The sequence below is a fragment of the Syngnathus scovelli genome, chromosome 8 (genome assembly GCF_024217435.2).
Source record: "Syngnathus scovelli strain Florida chromosome 8, RoL_Ssco_1.2, whole genome shotgun sequence".
NCBI lineage: Eukaryota > Metazoa > Chordata > Actinopteri > Syngnathiformes > Syngnathidae > Syngnathus > Syngnathus scovelli.
Genome location: NC_090854.1, coordinates 15,464,433 through 15,488,408, shown reverse-complemented (window position 1 = coordinate 15,488,408; position 23,976 = coordinate 15,464,433). Strand labels below are relative to the sequence as shown.

The 23,976-nt window shown below is 40.3% G+C and overlaps 1 protein-coding gene across 4 annotated transcripts; it reads left to right on the top strand.

The window, feature by feature from the left end:
• Positions 1-16: 16 nt before the first annotated feature.
• tbc1d4 (TBC1 domain family, member 4) lies at positions 17-23,971 on the top strand. 4 transcript variants are annotated; one of them, XM_049728380.2, is made up of 23 exons: positions 17-798; positions 6,212-6,340; positions 6,421-6,643; positions 7,082-7,311; positions 8,802-8,891; positions 9,574-9,678; positions 9,755-9,887; positions 9,964-10,055; positions 10,150-10,260; positions 10,645-10,761; positions 11,621-11,680; positions 13,041-13,249; positions 13,887-14,057; positions 15,750-15,901; positions 16,507-16,692; positions 18,783-18,944; positions 19,030-19,188; positions 19,250-19,350; positions 19,571-19,714; positions 20,456-20,615; positions 21,493-21,662; positions 21,875-22,051; positions 22,681-23,971. In XM_049728380.2, exons 1-23 carry the CDS (start codon positions 364-366, stop codon positions 22,921-22,923), a joined length of 3,759 nt encoding a protein of 1,252 aa, XP_049584337.1. In that variant the 5' UTR covers positions 17-363; the 3' UTR covers positions 22,924-23,971. The 4 variants fall into 4 exon arrangements, with proteins under 4 accessions (XP_049584337.1, XP_049584338.1, XP_049584339.1 ...); XM_049728381.2 differs by lacking the exon at positions 13,887-14,057 and having other exon boundaries at positions 18-798; XM_049728382.2 differs by lacking the exons at positions 17-798; positions 6,212-6,340; positions 6,421-6,643; ... (10 more) ...; positions 15,750-15,901; positions 16,507-16,692 and adding an exon at positions 16,715-17,989.
• Positions 23,972-23,976: the final 5 nt, after the last annotated feature.

The following is a 23,976-nucleotide window of genomic DNA, read 5'->3' as shown; positions in this document are numbered from 1 at the left end:
CCACCTCCCTTCTGCAAGACGTTGCGTGGAAGGAAAGCGAGACTACAGAAAAGACGGCCCTTTAAACAACGTTTATGGTGTCTTTTAAGGGGGGAATCGTCATGTGGCTGCTGCCGGTTTAGTTCGTTTGCAGCTGGGATGTGGGGACTCTGACGCTCCCCTGGAGAAAGTAAGCACAGCCTTGTGTTTACGTTGGCGCACTCCTGAGCCACGTTTTGAGCTTGCTTCTCTGGACAAAAACAAGAAGACGAGGAAGACAGGAAGAAAACTCCATGCGTTTTTCTGTGATCATTTTATTCCATGACAGTTAGTTGGGGAGTGGCATTTTTTTTTTTTTTTACGCCCTGCAAAAAAAAGTTTTAAATGTCACAGCTGTCCAGCATGGAGACCCCCCCAGGCGAGAGGGACGGCAGCCAAATGCAGGACAAGAGGTTCCCGCTGACCTACATCGGCTGGGCGCTGCTGGACCGCCGTACCACGCTGCCCATGCTGCCGTGGCTGGTAGCCGAAATCCGGCGGAAGAGCGAAAAAGGCGACTGCGGCCCCGCCATGCAGCCACGGGAGGTGCATCTGGTGCTCCACAGTCCCTTCCTCCGCTGCGTGCCATGCTCCTCTTCCTCGTCCTCCTCCAGCAACAACTATTCGGTTTTCATATTCGAGCATAAGGCGCAGCACATCTCCCGTTTCATGCACAACAGCAACGACCTCACCTACTTTGCCTACCTGCTGCGGGCCCATCCAGACAACCCCGAAGGGGAGATGTCCTGTCACGTGTTCAAGGCCAGCGATCCCAACCAGGTACCAAGCAAGTCACATGCACTTCTGACACCCCCGCCCCTTAACACCTAACCAACTCACACAACCCAAAATGAACACCGTTATCAAACCACCTTGCATGTTTGACTCACTGATCTGCGGTTCGATATTCGTATGTCTACATCTTGTGTGGAGGAGTTTGTATCTTCTTTGAGGACTCAGACTTTCTCTTACACCCCCCCCCCCCCCCCCAAATTGCATGTTGTTAAAGCTCTAAATCAGGGCTGTCAAAATTCAACTTTCTTTATTGTTCACACGTTTTCTAAATTGTCCATTTGTTTGTGTGTCTCTTTGGATTCTCGTTTTTGTTTTTCCCATTCGAGCATGATAACCCAGAAGCACTGGAAGGATAGGTCAATATAATTTTTAAAATGCTTTGGAACTGTGCCTCAAGTCAAGTCAAGTTGATTTATATAATCTTTAATCACAGAAATGTCTCACATACCCACAGTTGACAAATATTAACGACAATCCCTGATCTCTAAAGCCACCTTTCGCAAAGGTTACTCCCAGCCAGGCCTTATGAAAGGAAAGTATTTGTTTCTGTATGTTTTTTAAATAAAGTGGAACTGATAGTAAAAGATAATTTTTGCCACAATGTTATTTTTCTTTAGAGGGTCATTGTTGCTGTGAAAACCATACCATGGAATCTACAGTCCATATTGTTACATTTTTTTTTTTTATAAACTATCATTTTTATATTATTAACAACAACTTGAATTGGAAACAGGAATATGATCGTATAAAGATGTGTGCCACAGAAAATGCTTTATGAACATTGCACTTCAATGTTGGTGCATTATATCACAGTATGTCATAGCAACCCTCTATTTTGAGATCAGAGCACAAAGGGCTTTAACCTTTTAAGATATGACATCTTTTGCTCTTCTTCACTCCTCCACATCCAAATAAACAGGAACAAAGCCACCATTTGCTTTAATAATCTAACCCCCCAAAGACTCGCCTAACATCTATTGTGTGCCTAAGCAATTAAAAAGTCAGTATTCCCTTCAAAGATAAACACAAAATGTTTTTGCAGTAGTCTTCTGTTTTTATCATGTTTTTGAATATTATTGTGACGTAAACATTCTACGGTAGTCAATCAGTGGATGGCTAGCTCCAGTTTACACAAGTAAATCGTTCTAAACTACTGTGACCAGTAACACCCAAATGCAAGTGAGAGATTTAGGACCCTTTAAGGTGCTGCACGGGGGAAAAGTGTCACAAGTACAGACAGAACCAAACCAACTGGTAATACTGCAAATAAAAGTGGGCCAAGAAGTTTTGGAACCGTTTCACAATACAAACACTGTAAATGCATACTGAACAAAACTGTACTGCTCTGTAAAAATGGCTTGGATGACTCACCAAAATATTCAGAGGCACTATGTTTGATTGACTTTCATATATGTCTGCTTTTATGATCGCTTAGCTACCACATAAGCAAATAAGGCATCCTGAGGATTAACTTTCCCTGAAAATCCAGTACGCTAGCCTTGTCATCTGGTGCCCTAAATACTTGATGTCAAAACACATTTTAGCCATGACCAATAACCTACTATATCTGATTAAAAGGCGCAATTTTGTAGCTCTTCTTTTTTCTTGACTGGTTCAAATGCAATCACCCAATGTAATTTGTGTTTAAGAGAAACTACCGTATTTTCTGCACTATAAGGCGCACCGGATTATAAGGCGCACCTTCAACGAATGGCCCATTTTAAAACTTTGGTCATATATAAGGCGCACCGGATTATAAGGCGCATAGAATAAATAACTCAACATTGCTCAAATGTTAATGCAATCACAATATAGTAACGCTCAAAATAGTGAAAACATATATTAATAACTCAACGTTGCTCAAACGTATATTGGTCCATGTATAAGGTGCACCGGATTATAAGGCGCACTGTCGGCTTTTGAGAAAATTGGAGGTTTTTAGGTGCACCTTATTGTGCGGAAAATACGGTAGTTTAAAACAAAATACAAGGCCTGCACACCCGTAATTAAATGGACATCATCCACAGATCATCTTTAATACTACACAGGCAACATTATTCGTCTAAGAAATTGTTGACCTCCCTCTGTAGGTGCAACTGTTTTGGTTAGCAACAGGGTTGAAACGATGACACTGTGTTTCACAAAATCATTTCATCATGTTGTAACATGAACCATTAGGTCCCAGCCCATTTCTACTTGGAACCTGGGAAACTTCACCAGAGCACACGAACACATCTCGAGTCACGTTTTGTGCTGCCCTCAAATGTACCTGTGCTCTATTATGTTTCAAGTGGAATTCTCGTAAGCGTGAGACATGGATGGCTGAGAGCAATGCAGACGTGGCAGATTTAAGACCTGGGAGCTTTCGAGGAGTCTCACTTATCATTTCTTAGTATTGCTGAATGTACATCAGTCAGAGGGGTATTTACGCAAGAGAAACTGGTTTGGCAGTCAGTGGCTGGGTGCACCACTTGGAATGCATTTCTAATTCCACTTGTGCACTTTTCACATGTGCCGGGTCTTTACTGTTTATGATCCCGTGCTCCTCATTGTGGTTTCCTTGTTATCGAGGACTGACGAGCACGATTCCAGACCTATTATTAGCCTTAAATGTGAGACGGGAGCAATGTAAGCGCAAAGGCTTTAAGCTCTGCAGTTTGTTTCCCTCTATGAAGATAATTAAATAGCACAACATTCGTGGTGGGGAAGAAGAACATCATGTTCAACTGGAGGGGAATCTGAACACAATGAAATCACAAGTTATGCTTGTGCCTTACTAGACGGGGTTGCTGGACTTGAAAGACAGGGTTTGTTGTTGCAATATGTAGTCCATGTGGGACTCAGAAGTCTCTTAAAAGTTGTTCCAGTTACACATAAGCACATTTTTTTTAGAAAGAATGTTTCATTATTGTGAATGCATACAGATAGCAGTCAATCCAAGAAACCATTCAGAGTCATCTTGACCTTAACCTTTTACCCATTTTTGGAGTCTGCTATAGAGGTTTTACGGCCCCCTGAGACGAATTTAATGCAGACACAACCGCGTTGTTCCATTGCCAGGCCAGTTGCAATCTGATCACACTCTGTGCAGACTGAAGGGCCCGTGCAATCGTGTATCACCACCTCTGTTGTCACTTGGAACTGATCCACAGTGGAAGTTGACCTACTGTTGTCTTGGAAGGGCGAGTACAAATCGAACTGATAAAAGGGGGCTATTTTACCAAGGCTGAATGATCCTAGTTTGGAGCAGAATCAACTCATACTTCATTGTAGTGGCTTTTTTAAAAAAAATGGTTTTTGTTTGTTCAATCAAATATTTTGTAAAAAAAAAGTATTTTGCGGCGGCTCGGTGGCGCACTGGGTAGCACGTCCGCCTCACAGTTAGGAGGGTGCGGGTTCGATTCCACCTCCGGCCCTCCCTGTGTGGAGTTTGCATGTTCTCCCCGGGCCCGCGTGGGTTTTCTCCGGGCACTCCGGTTTCCTCCCACATTCCAAAAACATGCTTGGTAGGCCGATTGAAGACTCCAAATTGTCCCGAGGTGTGAGTGTGAGTGCGATTGGTTGTCTGTCTCTGTGTGCCCTGCGATTGGCTGGCAACCAGTTCAGGGTGTCCCCCGCCTACTGCCCGATGACGGCTGGGATAGGCTCCAGCACGCCCGCGACCCCCGTGGGGACTAAGCGGTTCAGAAAATGGATGGATGGATGGAAAAGTATTTTGCAATTTTGGGAAAACAAATTCAATATTCTGTATTTGTATCTCACCAGAATGTGATGGCCACATAAAATAGGGGAAACATTTTTAATGTTACAGGAATGAATTTGTAATACAATAAGATAGATGAGATTTATATTTCTAGAAAAAAGTGAAACTCTTATGCTAATAAAGTCAGAATTTTGACAAATCGAACACAGTAAATAACTTCTGTAAATTTCAACTTTTTTCTTGTATTGCAATCTCGCGCACTCCGAGAAACTTTTATTCTTGCAGTTTTAAATACAATTTATTTATATACTGAAATATAATTTTTTGGCAATTGTGCTATGAAGCGCACAGACCCCCACAAGTAAACAATATTATCTTTGTAAAGGCCATGATTTTTTTTTTTTCTTTTGTTTTTTGACACATTTGCCTTGGATATCATTAGAAGGCACAGGTGTCCCAAATGTTATTGCGGCTCAGGGCCTATTAATCATAGTTGCCATCCTGCATTGCTTAAAGTTGACATAACGTCTTGTTTTGTTTTGAAATGGTGCCTGAACTCAAGGCCACTTTTGCCCTCATGAGGTGGAAAGATTCCATCAAGTGTCGTGCAAACACATGACTGCAGTCAAGTGCCTTGAGAGAACCAGTCGTTCCTCCTCCTGTCCAACAAAGGCATAAAACGAACACCATTTCCTGATGTCTGCTTTGTCTAAACATTCATAAATGTTCATGACCTGGATAGATTTATAAAAAATTTATACCAGAAACATTCAGCCTGCATTCAAGCAGTCTGTTTTCACTCTTTTCTTGTTACGATGATAACCTAATTAATTATTGCTTGCAAAGATTCTCTGTTTTGACTTGTTGATGCACTCAAAGTCATCAAACTGTATTTTTCACTTTTACGCCACCAGTTGAAACCAAACTCGACAGAACAGGAACCGTTCCAGCGTCCCTGAAACTTTCTGATTTGTTGCTGCCTGTTGTGACTTTTGCCCAGGGAAAGCATGGGCGTTCCCTGGCTGCTTGCCTTCACAAGTCTCTCTGGTCTCGCTGTTATTTTCAAGGCTGCATTAAGTCTCGCTATTGTATTTTTTTTTTAGCTGTAGTTATATTAAGCGTAAGCAATGTCGCATCAATTTTCAATGACAGGGTCCTTGCTTTCACCAGTTGTTAAAATCTAATATTTACATGAAATATTTTCAGTTAACTTTAGAAGAAATGCTGCACTTAGAGTTGAAACTCTAAGCAAGGTTGAGTAAAAGATTAAACATTTGAGTTTTTCAAGTTTACGTGCCACTCAAGCGACAAAATGCAAAAATCTTTTGGAGTGTGTTGGGAACATAGAGGCCTAGATGTATTTAAATACAATAATAAAGTAGACTAAGGTCATGTTGTTTGGAATTGGAACAATTTCTTTTTAAATCTCAGCCTTACACTCACTCTGGCATGTTTTCTTAATTGGATGTATGTACATGTATATAGTGCGGAAAATACGGTACACACAAATTTCAGTCCGTTTTCAAAAGCAAACCTTCCGTATAATCACCTAGCTATGAGAGCCATGAAGACCCTCATCAATGTTACCTACTTGATGATGATGATGATGATGATGATAACATGTTCATAAGTAACTTCAGTCATATCCTTTTTGCATTGTTTGTATAATCACGTTCCATTGTTCTTTTCCAAAAGGTGCCCGAGGTGATCAGCAGTATTCGCCAAGTGTCCAAATCGGCCCTAAAGGAAGACACTAAACCAAAACAGGAAGCCGATGACGCCTTCTACAATTCTCAGAAGTTTGAAGTGCTGTATTGTGGCAAGGTTTGAACCGGATGCAAAATGAATATCCTTTGTGCCAACTGGCATCCTTTGCGTGATCCTTTCCGTGTATGCAACTGCAGGTGACGGTGGGGCACAAAAAAGCTCCGTCCACCCTCATCGATGACTGCATCGATAAGTTTCACCAACATGAGGTGAAGCGCAAACGCCTTCTCAATGGCCAACGAGGGTCCACGGAGAAAGTCCCAGTAGAGTTCACTATTGGGGTGGGAGGAGATCCACTCTCCTTGGCTTTGCTTGAGAAGAATGATGATGCTGAAGGTCTAAAAGGGGATGACCTGACCGGTAAGATATGCAGTAGTAGAGACCTACACCAGTTAAATGGGTTACAGACGTACTGTTTTTTTTTTTTTTTTAAATGTAAGCCCTCACATAATGGGCAAAAAAAAAAAAAGCTACTATTGCCGACATAGCACAGTTCACACAAGCTTAGCAATAGGGCCATCTTCATTTGAATGCCAGAACCTTAGAATTATGAGGCAGACGCATGTCGTAGTTTATTTATTTCAGTTCTACATGGGTTACTTCTTTTAACTTTAAATGACATTCATTAATGTGAAAATGTTGCCTGACAGTTTGACCTTGGAACATATTATTCTGCTCTCGTGAGGGTGCCAACCACACTCCAAAGTGTGTACACTGAACAAGAAGAGCAAACATTTTTAACTTTTTTAATTTTATTTTTTTCCCCACATTTTTAAAAATGTGTTGCATGTGTTGCAGGGTCCGGCAGTCAGAGCAGCCTGAGAGGAGCGTTCCCGGAGTGCATCCGAGAAGATTCCGACTTTGAGGAACCGCAGGAATTCCGCACTCGCTGCAACAGCCTGGCGGCAAATTTCCAAATGAAATCCGGAGAAGGGGTCAGGATGGACTCGGCACGACGCAGACACGCTAGCGCTCCCAACCATGTTCAGCCGTCCGATTCGGACAAAAACAGAACCATGCTTTTCCAGGTAGACCTGTGATAGCTTGTTTTCAACCTTGAATACATCACACACTCTAACTGCATGTCGACACTAAGTGCATTGATGCAACACACCACTGTCGAGTGTCGATTAGTGTGCACTAAAGCTTTGCAGTATGAGTTGCATTCGAAAGAGTTCTGTCAAGACACGTCAGCAGTGTAAACACCGGTGTGAGAAAGTGTGGTATTTAAACCGACCCGTAGACCCAGACTTAATTGAATCACAATTTAAGATGTCACTTTTATTGTCATTCATTTATGCTTGGGTAAACATTGAATATAATGTCCAAATATGTGTATGATAATAGAATATAGGATATTTATAATAGCATTAAAAAAAGAATAGGAAAGGACATAAGGCAAGCATTATAGTACCGTATTTTCCGCACTATAAGGAGCACTTAAATACCTCCAATTTTCTCAAAAGCCAACAGTGCGCCTTAAATAAGGACCAATATGGATTTTTGGATGAGGACTAACTTATTAAAGTAAGTATTTTGTGTGTTGTATGAGATTAACGTTTGAGCAACGTTGAGTTATTGATATATCGTTATTGTTTTCACTATTTCGAGTGTTACTATATTGTGATTGCATTAACGTTTGAGCAACGTTGAGTTATTTATTCTATGCGCCTTATAATCCGGTGCGCCTTATAGTGCGGAAAATACGGTAGTTGAATTTCAATATGCTTGCTGCAGTACACATGCTTTATACATTAAAAACATTCAAAGAATAATAGAAGACTTAAATATAGTGAACAGTTTATATTTTACATATACGAAATACAAAACAATATTTTAAAATGTGTGTATTTTGCACTTAATATATATAGGTATTAATAACATTTTTAGCATTTATCACATTGCAAGCTATGTAGCATGATGACACTATACATTATCTTTAATTATTTAGGAGGAGCAGCACTAGGATTTACAACACATATTTTTGCACATACTTGATCTTTTTTTCCAGTTTAAAAAAAACCCCTGTACTTTTGCAAATTCATGCTTTTGAGTGGATATTGACAATCTGTTGAGTGCAAATAGCACAGTTTTTGGATTTAGTCAGAAGTGGTGCTGTCTTGATGGTCTACACTAAATATACCCACTAAAACGTCTTCTGCAAATCACTTTTATGTTCACTTGGCAGGTAGTCATAACGCAATGTCCAGTGTGGTGCAACTCCTCGGTATTGCTGTGACAATAGGCTGTGACCGACTCCTAATGTTTTTTCATTTTCCTTTCTTATTTTTCTATGCAAAAAGCAATGTGAGCCAGCTGCTGTCCCTCTCACCGCATTTCCACTCGAGGCTAATTATAGTTAGCCGCTCAATATGTGACACTGCAACACACTGACATTGATTTCAGCATGTGCTGCTGCAGTCTACTCGTATTTTTGGACCTCAGTTATGCTGCTTGATTTAATGTCAGTGACTCAGCCTGACTGAATTTGTTTTTTTTCACATTATTTTTTTAACAGGTTGGGCGTTTTGAAGTAAATCTCATAAGTCCAGACAGTAAAACGGTGGTGTTGGAAAAAAACTTCAAAGACATTTCATCTTGCTGTCAGGTTGGTTTGCTTTCTGCGCCATTATTATTATTATTATTATTTTTTTACACTAAGATGCTTTTCATCAATATCATTGTCAGTATAGAAGTACTGCTCACTAGCTCATCTGTGAAACTCAATGGACACAATGTCATGGCTGGTTTGCATAGCCGACTAAATTTTCATTGACGTAACACACGATGGCAGCCAGAATATGTAGTGAAATAAAGACTACAAAAATATTACTTGCCATTAAAGGAAGCCGTATTGATTGGTTATTATGCAACAAGATAAAGAACCATAAACTAGCCGCCAATATAATACAGAGCAATCTGAAGGGATCATAGAAGGACTCTTGTCATATAGACTTGATGCAAATATTGAAAAGCGGATAATAAATATATATTACAAATAGATTGTCTTATATTCCTGTTTTCCACGGTAAAAGTAAAGCCCCTGGAGGACTATTTCAATACAATACGATAGGGGAGTGCATTTGTTATTGATTATGATCTGAAGTGCCCCCATTATGCGCCTAAATAGAAGAGTCCATGTTGTATGTTGCCAATTGATTTTTGACCTTGCTACTCATGCAACCCGACCGAGGGATGTGTAAAGAAAAAGACATTTTGTCTAAAATGGATTTGCTTTTTCAAAATCATTGCACATAAGAAAATCTTATAAATGTTCTACTTATTAACAGGCGATCAAACAAACGGACCATTTTGGATTCATCTGTCGCGAGCCATCCGAATCTGGTCCCAGCCAATACATGTGCTTTGTTTTCCAGTGTGCCAGCGAGTCTCTGGTGAGTCTTTTGCAGGATATAATCTAGCAAAACACATAGTTTGATTATTTTATTTTTCATAAACTGAAACACATAGGTTGATGAGGTGATGCTGACCCTGAAGCAGGCCTTCAGCACAGCTGCCTCTTTACAAAGCAATAAGACGCTGGTCCAATTATGTGAGGCTTGCCCTATGCACGATCTGCACAAGCTTTGCGAACGCATTGAAGGTTAGAAGAAGCTGTTTTCCTGTTTGATATTTTTATTTAGTACAAAATAGTGATTTGATACACTTCATTTTTCTAGGCCTCTACCCTCCAAGAGCAAAGCTGGCTATCCAGAAATATCTCTCCCAGCTGCCTGACAATGAGCAAGTGGAGATATTCGAGCGAGTTCAGGTCAGGCTGACATCCTCTCAGAATACGTTAAAAGGTTTGGTTGAGTGAATACACTAATGGCCACATCTCATCTGACAATGGATTGAATTTGCAGAGACTGAAGCCCAGTTCAGACCAAGAGGAGAATGAGCTGGCCATTTTGTATCTCAGGCAGCTGTGTGAAAACAAGCAGAAGACCCACCTCCATATTGGAGAGGCTCCTCAGGTAGCTCCATTTCCACCTCAAAATACCAGCAACTTAAAAATTTTCATTTTGTGACAAACTATTAGAAAATGATAAAAAATGAATAGACATTAAATACATACACAAACATTGGATAATTTTTTTTGTTGCATTGAATATTACTTTAAATAAACTCAAACGAAATATAAAAAATGACTCACAAAAATGCCTGAAAAATATGTAATAAAAAAATCATCCTATTTTTTTTCCAATCAATCTATTTATTGAGTATTCGAAAAATTACTTCTTTTTAAATTTATATGAGTGAAAAGGTTATACTTGAAACCGCTCCTGTCCATTAAATATGTTTATTTTAAGTTCGATGGACAGCACATTGATTATTTCCCTCCTGTTCCCTGTTGGCAGAACGCAAGCAACTCCTCAGGGGACGGCGCAGCCACAGGCAGCCGCTTCAAATTGGACATCCTGAAAAACAAGGCTCGCTCATCCCTCACCAGCTCTCTGGAGAACATCCTGGTCCGGGTAGGTCCTCTTCCCTGTCTACCTTGTTTCGTCACCGTGTTCCCCTAGGGATTTAGATTGACCCATATCTGTATGCAGAGTAATAAATCAGACAACACATCCAGGCTGATCCGAGGTCTGAGAACTCCTCTGCCATCTGTTATTTTGCCTCAGATTCAAAGCTAGGCCCCTCAACTGCTAGACACATGTGCTAATCACTAGCACACTGTTTCACTTAATTAAATCCTGTTTTTCAAAAATTGAGTAAGATCCAAGGGAATATAATAGCCTTGGTTGTTGCATCACATTGGGTTTTAAGTGTGTGGCACATTTATGACAATACTTGATGTGTACTTGTACCAACGTTCTCACTTAGTTGCGGCTCATATATTGGAATATATGGGGAAAAATTCAAGAAGATATGCATGCCATGTGGTGGTCGACTTCGAGTCATTTCTCATTTTGCAATGTCTACATTGTTAATATTTGCAGAAAATGACAAAAAAGAGGACTTTCAGTTTTTGCCAGGTCAAAAAAAAAAATCATTCGTCCAAATTATTGCCTGAATTATAGACTTGTGCATCATTTTCAATGATCAAATACTGAAAATGTCAACTATAGTTGTCGATCACCGTTATTAGAAATGTATTTTGTGTTATCAACATGTATTTATTTTGTTTTGTTTGCTATTTTATGTGAGCATAACACCCCCAAAACAATGTACACATTTAGCATTTTTTCTGAATGTATAACTGATTCATGCAACAGATTTAATGAGAATTTATTTTTCATTCTGAAATATAAAAAAATGGTACAATTTGGTGTTGATAACAACCACTGCTATTATTGGTTTAAAATGTCTCATTAATTAACTCTGCAGGGAGCCAGCCGGATGAGAGACCGTTTGGGAAGCATCGGAAGCATGAGCAACTTAGACAAAGTAAGTGTCCTTTCAGAGGCACCAAAAAATTCCCCGAAGAAAGATTCTGGGAAGTGTCACCCACACCCCTCCTTCTCGGTTTTTTTTTTTTTTGGGCTGTGAAAAACTTGTGATAAACGACTCAAACGTCAACAGCGGCTGTCTTGCAAGTCACGTTGGGGCATTGCAGCGCTCCATGCTCACGTGCTACAGAGAAAGCCAGGGAGACGCTTATGTTTGTGGTGTCACTTTTGTGCAGAATGTTGAATGAAAGTATGATGCAGTCCCTCTGACTGCTCGGGGGGCGTATAGCTTGAATTAAAAGTTCAGTTTCACTGTTCATGGCATTTTGTAGACGATTCCGCTAAATTGTTTCTAAAATCAGCTCAATTTGAGTAGGATATGATATGAGTATCAAGTGACTAGATATTTTTGTCAATTGATATTCGTAGAGTTCTTGCAGTTTTTAACAAATTTATTATTATTATTATTATTATTATTACACCAAAAAAGTCATAAAGTGAGCATCCAGCATCATCAAGTGCTTTAAGGCAGACTTTTTCAGTTTTAGGGAGCACACTAAGTTCCATTATTTTGAACAGGAATGAGGAATTTCACATTTTTATAACTAAATTCAACATTTAAACAAGAAATATTAATGCACCCCCACCCCCCTCCCTCATATTTTGGTTGGAGGAACATCTGTACTTCATGACGGTGTCAGGATGCCAGTCAGGAACTCCCAAGTCAGGATTTCCACTTCTGCTGAGTCAGGCTTGTGTTTACTTCCTCTTATTTATTTTTTTTGTTTTTACCACCACCACGCTCGTTAGAGGAAAGAGCAGTGTGCACACGACCTTATTGACCTGTCAGTCACAATCAAGTACACTTTGAGCTGACGCTCAGTATTTTGTGCTCCTCGTACGTGGTGAAAGGAAGAACGAGATGCTGGTTCAGTTAAACATGTCAGCGCTATGAGTTTGGTGGGGGTTTGCGTCCCAAAAAAATCACATGACACTGCTCATTAGAATACAATGGAGGAGGGAGTTGCACCAGCAGAAGTGTAAAAGTGAAGTCCACGAGTGGACACAAATGAAAGTTGCAGTGGTGGTTTGTTGACGAGGTGAGTCCTGAATTTCATGTTTGATTATTAGCCCACTTTGTTTTGAGGCATTTTTGACTGATGGTATTTTACGAAAATAGTAGCTGGTATCTTTTCTTTAGTCAACTAATAAGAAAAAGGGCGTCACATGTTTGTGGAAAGCATTTTTATGTAGTTATCAATCTTATGGTTATTATCACTTTTATTATTACAGTCAGAGAGAGTGTCACGTGCCACTCTCAAATGAGTATTAAGTCTGCGGCATCTAATCTTTTGCAGCAGGATGAGGAACATACGGGAGTCTCCCCCCCGGCTTCCCCGCCCCCTTTCCCAGACGATGACCTGGAGTCAAGCCAGCATTTCCGTCGGCGCGCTCACACCTTTAGCCACCCGCCCGTGAAGAAACGCATCTCCTTTGATGGCCAGGCGGGCAGCCTGGCCAAGCACGCACCTCTGCGCAGGCAACAGTCAGAAGTGCTGCAAAGCAGGTAGAATGATGTTAGCCACACATAATCATGACCTCATCAGAATTTAATAGGAAAATTTTGCTAAAAATGTTCAAACATATGTTGCACCCCTTACAAAACATACAGTAACTATAGACACAATATCTAGTACCTGTCTACAATTATGATGATGATGATGAATATCTGTAGCAGTCAAGTCTAAAGTAAACATTTCATTCCACAACAATGGGCAAGGGTGACATCATTGGTGCCAATGCTCCTGGCATGTCCTGTGCTGCTACTTTGTAGACCGATTTTGCTTAGAATGGCTCACGCTTGGGTATTTCCTGACCCGAAACTACAGTGGCGGAGTGATTCAGGGATCTAGTCCTAGTTTGGCAAAAAATGTCAGGACCCAAAAAGCAACTGCATGAACTCTTATCTTGCCATCTTATCAAACGTCTTCATAGAACACAGTGGTAGTCATTTACATTTGATGAACGTTTGTTAAACTTATTATTAAGTACAGACACGTTGTCATCTATTTGCAGCACTTTGACCCCCCTCACCCCCACCTATCCTAAACAATGGCACACGTTTCCGAGCCTCCGCCCCTCCTCTCCCCTTCCCTTCCAAAAGTGTAACATGTTTGTTTTCCATGTGCGGGGTGCTCACGCAGTCCCGTGGCCGTGTCGAGAACGCGCAGTTTATCGGAGAGCCAGTCCCTCAGCCCCCCCTCCTCCTCTTCCTCCTCCTTCTCCGCTCCCACTTTCCTGAAGAGCATTTACCAGGGCTCGCTGGGCTCACTGGGCTCACTGAGCTCGCTGACAGACAGTGGGAGTATCAAGAGGTGACAGGATGATGAATTTATTTATATTTTTATGCTGGGATGACAGTAAATGTTTACATGTTGGCTGTCCAAACTTTTTAACACCCAGCTTTTATTTTGATCTTCTTTTCCTGGCTATCAGCAGTGAGAACCCTCGCACCCTCTTCCTGTTTCGTTGCGAAGTCGAGGGGGATGCTGTCGTGCTTGCATGTGGCTTTGGAGCTCTTCTCTGCATGGCCAAACTAAACGCGTAACCCGATTTGGAGCTTTTAGCAATTGTGTCACTATTGTAATTCAAGCTGGATGAGGCTCAAGAACCATCGAGCACGGTGGTGCTCAATTGAAGCGTGGTAAAGCGAGTAAAGGTTAATGTTTACATTATAAATAGGATTGGTTGGAGCTCGCCCTTGTGAAATGTCACTTCCACAGCGTGAGGCTCATCCTTGGTATTTCACTGAATAAATTGTGATCCTTATCTTACTTTTGAAATAATACCCCTCAGAAACTGTGGGTGATTTGGAGCCATGATGGAACGTCACCGACTTATGAAACAAAGTCAACATTTTGCCAAAATAGTATAAAGGAAGCAAAAAAAGCTGTTTATTGCAGAAATAAAGTCATAATTTCCTCACCTGTTATTTTACAAGACAGAAGATTCCAAGAAAGTTTTTTTTAATTGTCACAATGTTAGAAAAAAAAATTGCTTTAGGTTGAATGTTGTAAATAATAACATTAACCATTGATGAGAAAATGTAATGAAGCCAAAGTTAAAATAATATGAAAAAAATAGTTTCACAAGAATAGTTAAAATCTTAATAGAAAATATTATTTTAGCCCAGAAATAAAATACTTGAGAAAAAGCTTTAATTTTACAAGAATAATGCCTGTTTTTTGACTAAATAAAATTGTAATACTAAGAAAAAAGTAATACCCCGCAACATCACAAAAACTATGCAACCTAATTAATCACACTAAGAACATTTTGTAAGATTAATTAGCCATGGTTAGCAAAAGGGAAAGAGGTTAGAGCACAGGTGTCAAACTCAAGGCCCGGGTGCCAGATACGGCCAGCCACGTCATTTTATGTGGCCCGCGAAGACAAATTGTGCATAAAATTTGTGTGTCATTACTAGAATTCCAAATTGTCTTCACTTTTAATATGTATTTTTTTTATATTTGACCAGTTTTTACTCGTCTGATTTGAAAACGAGTTGTCAGTTTATAATATGAGGAGCTCATACATTTATTTGGGTTGACAGTCATAATGGCCCTCCGAAAGAAGCTATGGCTACAATGGGGCCCGTGAAAAAAATGAGTTTGACACCCTTGGGTTAGAGGAAGGAAGTAAAAGCAAAGGTGTAGTAAATGCGTGCTTCCGCGCAGGAGTGAATTTTAACTGGCAATGACGTGGATGGATACGCATGAATCATCTCATTGTAATAGACTAAATAATAACTTGAAAGAATTCATTGACTCGATGAATACTTTCTTTGTTCAAACCATTCTCCAGACTTTCAATGTCTTTTTTCTAGCTGTGGCTGTTTGCTTCATTATTAACATATCTAATAGATGCCATATGTTTAATGTCCATCATTCAGCATATCAACTCCTGCAGTTTATATAAAGTTTCATCTGTTCTTTGCGTGTCCATTTACTGCTGCCCGTGTAACATAACACTAAATCTGTGTGTGTGTGCGTGTGTGTGTGTGGCAGTAATGGCGAAGGCAGGAAAAGGACACTGTCAGGCTGCAGCAGTGACTCGGTGAGTGGACCACCCCCGAGCCCGCGCAGGGTCTCGTGGAGACAGAAGATCTTCCTGAGGGTCGCCTCACCCATGGGCAAGAGCCACATGCAGCAACACTCAGGTCTCCAATCATTTTGCCCTACTTAAAAATGCTATATAAGATGCAGGGTTCATTTATCTATTACTTACGGGCAAGCTTTATGATTTCTGATGCTAGCAGAAAGTTTTAATTATGAGAAAAAAGTTGTCATTTAATCAAAATGATTATAAAGGTTTTTAGATTTTAGTTTAATGCAATTTATATAAAGATAAGTCCGGCCGTCCTGTGTGGAGTTTGCATGTTCTGCCTGTGCTTGCGTGAGTTTCATCTGAAATATTACAGAAATAAAGTCACAATATTGGGTGATGTTTCTGCTATTTTATGACACTTGACACTTGAAACAAATATCACAATACTGCTAGAAATAGTTGTAATTTTATGAGCATTAAATTGGATTGTTTACGGTTACGATTTTAAACAAAACGTGAAACTGGCAAACCAATGATTAATCATTGATTTGTAGTGGAGATGTAAAAGTTATGGAACAGTATACTCTTTAGGCCCTTAAAATAGTCCAATTAAAATTAAATCATTGCCCCATATTTGCTGAAATTAGCTAAAATCACCTCACAATTACCCAGACAGGTTTGATTCTTACTTTTTTATTTTTTCCCTCATTCATTTAGACCAGTCAGATGCCTGGGAGCTTTTGCCCCTCTCCCCTCGTGGCACACACTCATGTGTGGACCCTCTAAGTGGCGGAGGTGGTCGCCCCAAAAGAACGGCAGAGGACTACCGGACGCTGTGGAAAACCGCCATCCGTCAGCAGATCCTGCTGCTGCGTATGGAAAAGGAAAACCAGAGGCTGGAAGGTGAGAGTATTTATGAAACAATGTCCATATTAGTAACAATGACTTTCCCATGGAGGGGAAATTTTGTTAGATGCCAAAACCCCGCCATTTGAATAGGGGTGTGTAGACTTTTATTGTCACCGTATATTCAACTGCTGTGTGTTGAATGGAACTTCCTGCCTCAGCCATCAGCATGTTCTGAAATAGCCCAGTTTGTGATGTCACGATTATTTATGTGAATAGGCCACCGACTTGCTGTATTTGACGAGTGTGTTTGTGTGTGCGGCACGATTGACACAAAGTCATACACATACACTATTATTTATAGAAATAAAGCTTCTACCACCAATTAAGACCTGATACTCTCTGCAGTTGAGTAACTAAACACCTCTGACCACGACAGTTGTTGGAGCAAATGAAGGTCTCCTCCCCCCCAATAAACACCTTACTTCTAATAGAATCCCTGCTGTTCAGTAATCCTTTTTGGCAACTATATATAAGGAAATACGGTATTCAAAAAATGTGCTAGTACTGGTACAAATACAAGCTTACCCCTTAAAGATGCCTGCTAGTCTCTGCAGTTGGTCTACATAAACACCTCAGGTCACAACAGGTGACCGACTTCTGACTAAAAATGCGTTTGTACTAATAAAAGCCCCCCTGCCCCCCAAATAAATGCCTTGACCCTGTCTCTGAACAGACTCCCGCTGTTCCTCGTAGCCGAGTAACGGTAATTAAACAACTCTGGCCACTATGTTAGGAAACGCAGTGTTATTCCTATCATGCATTTGTTCCAATATAAATCTCTAATCTAATAAACGTTGTATCCTAAAGGGATGCCTGGTACTCCATGCAACTGATGAAATAAAAAAACAATCTTACATATGAGGATATACGATTTTCGTGTTTGTACAAATGAAATCTTACCCCAAAGAGACACCTGGTTCCTTGCCTAGTCCATTAAACATTTTAAAAAAAAGTACAGGATTAGTCTAAAAAAGTGTCCTCCCCTGCTTTAAACGCCAACAACTGAATAAATGTACACTGAGCGCCATGAGCAAATACAGTATCACTCTAAAATAGTGTTTATACAAAAACATTTATTACTCTGTCCAATGAAATCGAGTAAATAAAACAATATTTAAGGGAATATAGTTTTATTCATGAAAATTCATACACATGTAAAAGTACAACCGATAATTTCATTCCACACACTTTCAATGCACTGTGTATTATTCTGCAGTATGTGTAAAACTACCAACACAAGTTTTTTTTTTTGTTTTTGACATCACTGCTGTGAATAACGTTTCAATAGAAGGTAAGAAGCATAAAACTGAGTCCTTAGGGATGAAGACAGATGTTTTTTTTTTTTTTTTTTTTGCATGGCTTTGGAATCAATGTTGTTCTCTTGAGCTGTTGGGTTCTCTTGCTGGCATCTTGTATGGTGTTATTTTTTTGATTACCTCGAGGACTTAAGCATAAAGCTGATGGTTATTTATTGTGGCTTTTCATGTCCACATGCGATTCCTGTGGTGATTCATGTTGAAATGTGTCAGGGATGGCATCCATGATAACAGTGGAAGCTCTAAGGCTCAGGGGACACCAAATTTGTTAGGATTTTATTTTTATTTGGTTTTCATTCAAAATGATATAGCTATAGAAATAATCCATACAGGTAAATCCTAAAAAGTTATATCGGGACTTGATGTTGTTTACTTTTAATCAGAAATTTATGACAAAATGGTGTTGTATGACCAAAAATAGAATTGTAATCATAATTAATCTCAAGAAAAGCTTGTTAAAAAAAAAGTAAAGTTAATTTATAATTTAATGATTGATTAGCTGTATAGTATTTTATGAGAGTAAAGTTGTAATATCATGGAAAAAAAATATGATTTTCTGAACATTAAGTTACAATATTACAAGAAAAGTTGTAATTTTCAGTTTCCCACTTTTCCCGGAATTCTGACTTTAGAGGTTCCACTGTATCTGGCTGTTGGGAATTTGTGCTCTTTATTTTCTGGTGTGCAGAAATATGGGCTCAAACATTAAATGCTAACAGATGTAACTAGCAATCATGAATTAACCCTATTGTGTATCTTTCTGCTTAGCGAGTCGGGATGAGCTGCATATTCGCAAGATGAAGCTGAGCTACCAGGAAGTGGGCCTGGACTCCCAGGAGCTGCAGGCCTTGTGGGAGAAAAAACTGACGGCACCGGGCAGAACCACCGTGCGGCAGGATCAGGAGGATCTCTACCGTGCACTCTGCCAAGGTGAGGCATCAACAATGGATATTATTCATTCAAACTGGCATTAAGGAACTCTTAGAGTTTATGTACGAATTGTCACAATGCTCAGGTGTTCCCAAAAGTCGTCGCGGGGAGGTATGGTTGCTGCTCTGCCACCAGCACCGCTTGTCTCGCAGACATACTCAGCGCCAGCAAGCTGCTGACACGCCATACAGAGATCTGTTGAAGCAGCTCACCGCACAGCAGCACGCCATTCTGGTGGATTTAGGTGAGTAACAGTAAAGCACATCGTAGTGGGAACATACGAGTGATGCAGTGCCGTACTTCAGGTCGGACTTTCCCCAACGTCGAGTACTTCTCAACCCAGCTGGGTGCTGGACAACTTTCTCTCTACAACCTGCTCAAAGCCTACTCTCTGCTGGACACTGAGGTATATTGAATCCTGGAGTGTTTTTTTTTTTTTTTAAACTAAAAAAAACAAAAAACAAGTCAACTGGGAGTACCGTATTTTCCGCACTATAAGGCGCACCGGATTATAATTTAATTAATTTAATTTCAATGGGGAAATTTATTTCAGATGAGAATATTTTGAGTTTTGAGCCTCTAATAATATAACATCATTGAATGTTGCTTGATATATGTGCGTACAGGTGGGCTACTGTCAGGGCGTCAGCTTTGTGGCTGGCGTGCTGCTGCTACACATGAGCGAGGAGCAGGCCTTCGACACACTCAAGTTCCTCATGTATGACCTTGGCGTCAGACGCCAGTACAAGCCCGACATGATCTCTCTGCAGGTGAGCGCACTGCAAATTTCGACTTTATCTACAGGTCATCACAGATTGATTTACAAGCTTGTCACCATGGAAACCTGTGTGTAATCAGGTGAAGTAACAGTCATAAAAAAATGAGAATGAAGAAACAAAGGAACATACTATGTAATACTTGTTATAGCTATTTTAAATATAATGATGATAATAATTCAGGATGCAAGTTTTTTTTTTTGCAAGAACAGCTTTGTTTGCAAAAAATAGTTTGGATTTCCAGTGCATAAAAAGTAAAATACTGCCAGTAGTCCCTTTGCAGTACACAAGATGTGTGTGTTGCCCTATCCCATTAGGCTGCAAACATTTGTACACCTTTCTAAGCGCGACCACACCTTCAAGCGGACATAGTTAGCTGTCTTGTTTAAACATCAGCCGACATTTGCGGGTCCTGTGAAAACATCGGCAGGCACGCTAATGTTTAACGCTACCACAACTTCCTGTTTAACGTCTCTTGAGGACACAAGGCACCTGTGCAGGACGGTAAAGGGTATTTTTATACTTTTTCTCGTACGGTTTTACCGTCAGCTTGACTTCTTCTCATGCACTGAGAGCAAACACGGTGCATGCCTCAGCAAGCCTCTCCTGCTTGGAATCGTTCAGCGACAACAATAGCTTGCATTGTTCCCTTTAATCTGCCCTTTATAAATCCAAATATTGTTTATTTTTCTGTGTTGCGTCATGTTTTGTAATGTGTGTGTGTGTTGTGCAAAGATCCAGATGTACCAGCTCTCCAGATTGCTGCACGACTACCACCGTGACTTGTACAATCACCTGGAGGAGTACGAAATCTGCCCAAGCCTGTATGCCGCGCCGTGGTTCCTCACGCTTTTTGCCTCGCAGTTCCCCCTTGGCTTTGTCTCACGCGTCTTTGGTACGTGGTTTTAATTATTAATCAAATTGGAGCTTCACTGTCCTGTTAATGTTTAATATTGTGTGGGGGTGAAAAGTAACCAAATACAAATAAAATGTCCCCCTGCTAGTTTATTAACAGCAGCTGATTGATGTCCACCCAAAGAGGTTTGTAGTTGTCTGTAGATGCCACAAGATGGTGACCTTTTTTTTTTTTTTTTTTTTAGACAATTTTCTATGTATGGCCTAACTAAATGGAGCTCCAAAACTTGGCACCAAAACAATATGTTGATATTTAACATTATTTTTCAGAAAATACCAGCAGACAGGTTTGCTAACAAATCTCAGAATAGGCAAATGTGTTAATAACAGACCACGAATAAGCAGAAATTAACTATGCAGTATTTTGTTTAATATATGTATGTTGAAATAAATTTCTCAGATCACTTACTTGAATATTTATAAATAAACATAAGCCTAATTATGCATAATTATTACCCCTCTCTATTTTTTATTATTCACACAAGCAAGTTAAATATTAGTTGGTTGTACACTTTTAGTTCACAACCTTTGCAAAACAACAGCAACATGTTTTAACAGTATAAAAGTCCAGCCTATAATAGCAAGCTTTTAAACAACAAAATGCATTGTGACACGATTTGTTTTTCTTCCTGGTAGTGCTAGTGCAATATAATATTTATTTTATTTATTTATAAGTAAATAATAATAATAGTAAGTAAACTATTTTGTCTTCAAGTAAGCTTTTTTTGTTGTTTTGCCAGCTAATCACAAATGGTGGTACATGTACACACACACACACACACACACACACCTACAAGGTTTTGTTCTAATTTAGGTACAATTTGAATACTGACGCACGTTATCTTTTTTTTTCCCAGACTTTTTGTTTGTCCAGGGCACAGAGGTCATCTTCAAAGTAGCCCTGTGCCTACTTAGCAACCACCAGGGGGAGATAGTGGAATGCGATAGCTTTGAAAGCATTGTAGACTACCTGAAGACTACTCTTCCCAGCCTCACACAGGTTCAGATGGAGCTGACCATTGCTCAGGTGATGATGCCTTTGGTGTCTTCTATACTGTTTGCCTCAGTTTCGAATGGTCAAAATGTGTATTCTGTTTTTTTTTTTTTTGGGTGTGCAAAATTAATCAATGTAAAGAGTACCAAAGCATTATGGATTGCAATTCAACCATAATTAAGAACATGCTAAATTCCTGAATAATCATCACTGAATCTACTGTTGCATGTCACACTGGTCGCCAGGTAACGGAGATGGACATCTCCAAGCAGCTGCATGCGTACGAGGTGGAGTATCACGTGCTGCAAGACGAGGTGGCCGACGGCGGTGCTACGCCCAACGACTCGGAACGCTTGGACAAGTTGGAGAAGACCAACGCGCAGCTCAAGAAGCAGAACATGGAGCTGCTGGAGAAACTTCAGGTAAACAATTTGTTTTGATGGCTGTGGCTATCTCAGACTTCCTGTAGATGGCAGTGTAACAAAACTTTAAAAAAGAAACAAAGGCTGCATGTTCAGAGCATTGAAAAGTCATCGGGATAATTGAGCTGTTTTATAATAGTCAATATTGTATGATGCAATATCATAGCAGCACGCTTTGATTGCGGTTTTGCATGTCTGTCTCACATTTAACGGTTCTTGGTTGACCCGCCCCCCCAACCATCTCGCAAAATTTTAGCCAATGGTTAATGATTGGAATAATGATTGAAGACTATGGTTTGATGCTTGGCTTGTTCCTCTCCTGTGTGGCGTTTGCATCTTTTGCCCATGCTTCTGCGGCTTCGCTTCCTCCCACATTCCAAAAACGTGCATGCGAGGCTCACTGCAGACTCTTAAATTGTCCAAAGTTGTGAATGTGAGTTGGAATGGGTGCTTGTCTATATTTGCCCTGGCCACCGCTCGAGGCCCCGCCTCTTGAACAAAGCCAGCTGGGTTGGGTTCCAGCTCACCCTCGACCCAAATAAGGAGAATCACCGTAGAAAATGGATGGATGGAGGCATGCATAGATGGAAATATTCAAGAACACCATCCTGCTGTGATATTTTAACCAGGCAGCCCGGCAGAAGATCCAAACCTTGGAAACCAACGTGGAGAATTTCCTGTCCCGTGAGAGTAAGTTGAAGCACGTGATCCGCACGCTGGAGCAGGAGAGATCTACTCACCAGAAGACCATCGAGCGCATGCGCTCTTGCCTCCCGTCTGATGTTCTCACCGACGTAGAGATGACCCACATCAAGACGCCGGCAGCGCCGGCACCCGACGCAAAAGCCAAAACCTGTGCCAAGAAGCCTTGATGATGAGCAAAAGTGTACAGGGACATGCAGAAACGTGTAGACGGACTCCAGTTCTGGTACTCACTACACCACTGTCACATTGGTTTGGTTATTGGGACAGTGCAGTGGAACCTCCAAGGTCCGTACCCACTACCCACAGGAAATTATGAAACTAGAATAACCTTGGGACTATCTAAACATTTCATTACTGTCCAAGTGCTTCAAGCCACAATTTCATTTTAATTTGAATTGTGACGTACTAAGGAGCTACCCCCATTGACAAACCAGCGTACATCTTCAGGCCAAATAATGAACCTGTATGTATCATTGACAAAAAAAAAAAAAAAAAAAAATCAAGAAGCACAATATCCTACAGAGATTTTTGAACACTCGTTTCTCTTACAAATGGCTTTGCTTTTTATCCCCTTGAAGATTTTTGCTATTGCTGTTGTTGAATATCTTTTTCGTCCAAAGAGATGATTTCGTTTTTCATTTCCAGAAAAGCGACTTGAACTTTTTAGAGCATCGTCTTCTCATTAGGAGGAAGTGTCTCTTTCTAAAGCTCAGACAGGATGTGAGGTCGTCTGCCTCCTCGGTTTCCTGTGTGACTGACCGCAGTATCGCTTTCCCGGCAGAACCCAATCAAAGAAAACATTTGAGGTGGAGGACTTCAAACTGAATGTCCTCTTTTGCTGTTTTTGTCAAAGCGACACTTTTCTCATGCTCACCTTGCAGGGGATGAGCGTCATAGCACTAGCTGACAACTCGATCAGTTGTGTGGAGTTTATCGTTGATTTCTTGAGGCAATAGTTGATTTCACTTTTAACCAGTTTGCTGCCTTCATTGTGATGTCAGCTGTGGCCGACATCCACAATGCAACAACTTTTTTGCCCGTAATACAAATATAGGCACTGATTTCTCAAACAGTTGTCCCGTTAAAATTAGGCGGTACTGATTTACTCTCCAGAACTTTTGCTGTCTAAAGAAGTCATCAAAACGTAAAAAAAAATCTTTTATTTACCATTGACTTTGCTTTTGTTAGAAATATTGAACAAATTACTTTTATCTTTCATT